The 1,638-nt window shown below is 49.3% G+C and overlaps 1 protein-coding gene across 1 annotated transcript in view; it reads left to right on the forward strand.

Annotated features, from left to right (window-relative positions):
* The window catches only part of PNPT1 (polyribonucleotide nucleotidyltransferase 1), a 42,009-nt gene that overhangs the window by 5,125 nt on the left and 35,246 nt on the right, over positions 1-1,638 (forward strand). The window contains exon 4 of the mRNA XM_004710208.3: positions 73-178. Within this exon, the coding sequence (XP_004710265.1) occupies positions 73-178 (106 nt within the window). The remainder of the gene's footprint in view (positions 1-72; positions 179-1,638) is intronic.

Here is a 1,638-nt window from a genome sequence, read left to right on the forward strand (position 1 = left end):
AGCTCACTCACAATAAAAGGCTTTTTTTTTAATGAATCACATGAGCTTGATGTTTTCTCATTGCTACTGTAGGTTGACTATAAACAGAAAGCTGCTGCAGCTGGTAGAATTCCCACAAACTATCTTAGAAGAGAAATTGGTTCTTCTGATAAAGAGATTCTTACAAGTCGAATAATAGGTAAGATAAGAAAAGCATGAACCCTCTTGGCTAGCCCGGTGTTAGCGTCTCTTCTCTTCCATCGTGTCTTCCCCACCTACTGCCCCTGGGTGGGCGCCAACTCGTAGTGCCCGTGAAACACAGCGCGGAAGGACTGTGCACTTTCCTAGACGACAGACCTTTCCGGGAGAAGATGCCTCCGTCGTTCTCCCGCGGAAGGAGGGGTAGGTTTGCACTGATGTCCTTGAGGTTGGCTGCCCACTCTTTACCTCACTGCACCACCAGGGCTCCTGGGGTGCCCCGCATTAGTTCCTAAGTTGGCCTTCGCGGCATCGTCACCATACCCCCAACTCTGTTCACTACTGACCCTACACCTAGTGACTTCACGAACGATTCAAGTCTGTTGAATCTGCCCCCTGTACCTTTTCTTTTTTATGTTCTACTTTCAAACCAAACTAACAAACTCTCCACCATGAAGTCCACTCTGTCTCACAGCGACTAAATAAGACAGCGGGGAGCTGCCCCTGTGGGTGTCCAAGACTGTACCCCTTTACGGGAGTAGAAAGCTTCGTGCTTCTCCCATGAAGTGGCTGCCTTCCAACTGCTAACCTTGTGGTTGGCAGCCCAGCGCGTCACCACTGGGTCACCAGGCTCCCTGCGTTCACAGAGACGCTCACACTCGCTGCCTTTGACTCAATGCTGATGCACAGCGACCCTGTAGGGAAGGGTAGCACTGCCCTGTGAGTTTCCAAGACTCCCTGTTAACAGGAATGTAAAACCCCGCTTTTCTATCATGGAGCAACCAGGGGTTTCGAAACTGCTGGCCTTGCAACCTCAGCCCAAAGCACAACCACTAGGCCCACAGGGCATCTCTGCGTTCAACATATCATTCCTGAAAGCATTCTGTTCATCAGCTATAAAAGAGGTTTGTAATTGCTCAGATCTTTGACAGCTCCAAACACTATGGAGTTTGTAGTTATTTAGAGTTCAATTTTTTGTAATCTCAGTTTGTGAGATGATCTTCTATGCGCATCTGGTAGTGTAGCCTCAGAAATTGCTAGTTGTGTACACATTTCTCAGACACAAAATCCATAGAAGAATATTCCTTTGGTCTGCTGTTTATATGAAAGTCAAAAGCATCACTACAAATCATAGAAACCTTTATTACACAGAACACGATGCTTTGTTTCTCAGCACACCCACCACCTGGGGGGGTGTCTGTCATTCTAACTCTTCTCCAAAGAGTTCTGTACTCTGCCATTTACACCAGGTTGGGCCACCCTGAGGGGCTCAGACTCCGATCCTCTGGAATGTGCTTGTTGAGTTACGAACAAAGAGAAGTCTTAGGAGACAGGCTGCTCAGTGACAGGCCCACAGGATGCGGCCCTGCGCCTCTCAAGGGACAAGCAGCGCTCTGTCCAGGTGGTGAGATGGCCCCGCAGTGCTCTGTCCAGGTGGTGAGGTGGCCCCGCGGTGCTCTG

Source organism: Echinops telfairi, unplaced genomic scaffold (assembly GCF_000313985.2).
Source record: "Echinops telfairi isolate 266 unplaced genomic scaffold, ASM31398v2 ScPeMD7_2573;HRSCAF=3158, whole genome shotgun sequence".
Taxonomy (NCBI): domain Eukaryota; kingdom Metazoa; phylum Chordata; class Mammalia; order Afrosoricida; family Tenrecidae; genus Echinops; species Echinops telfairi.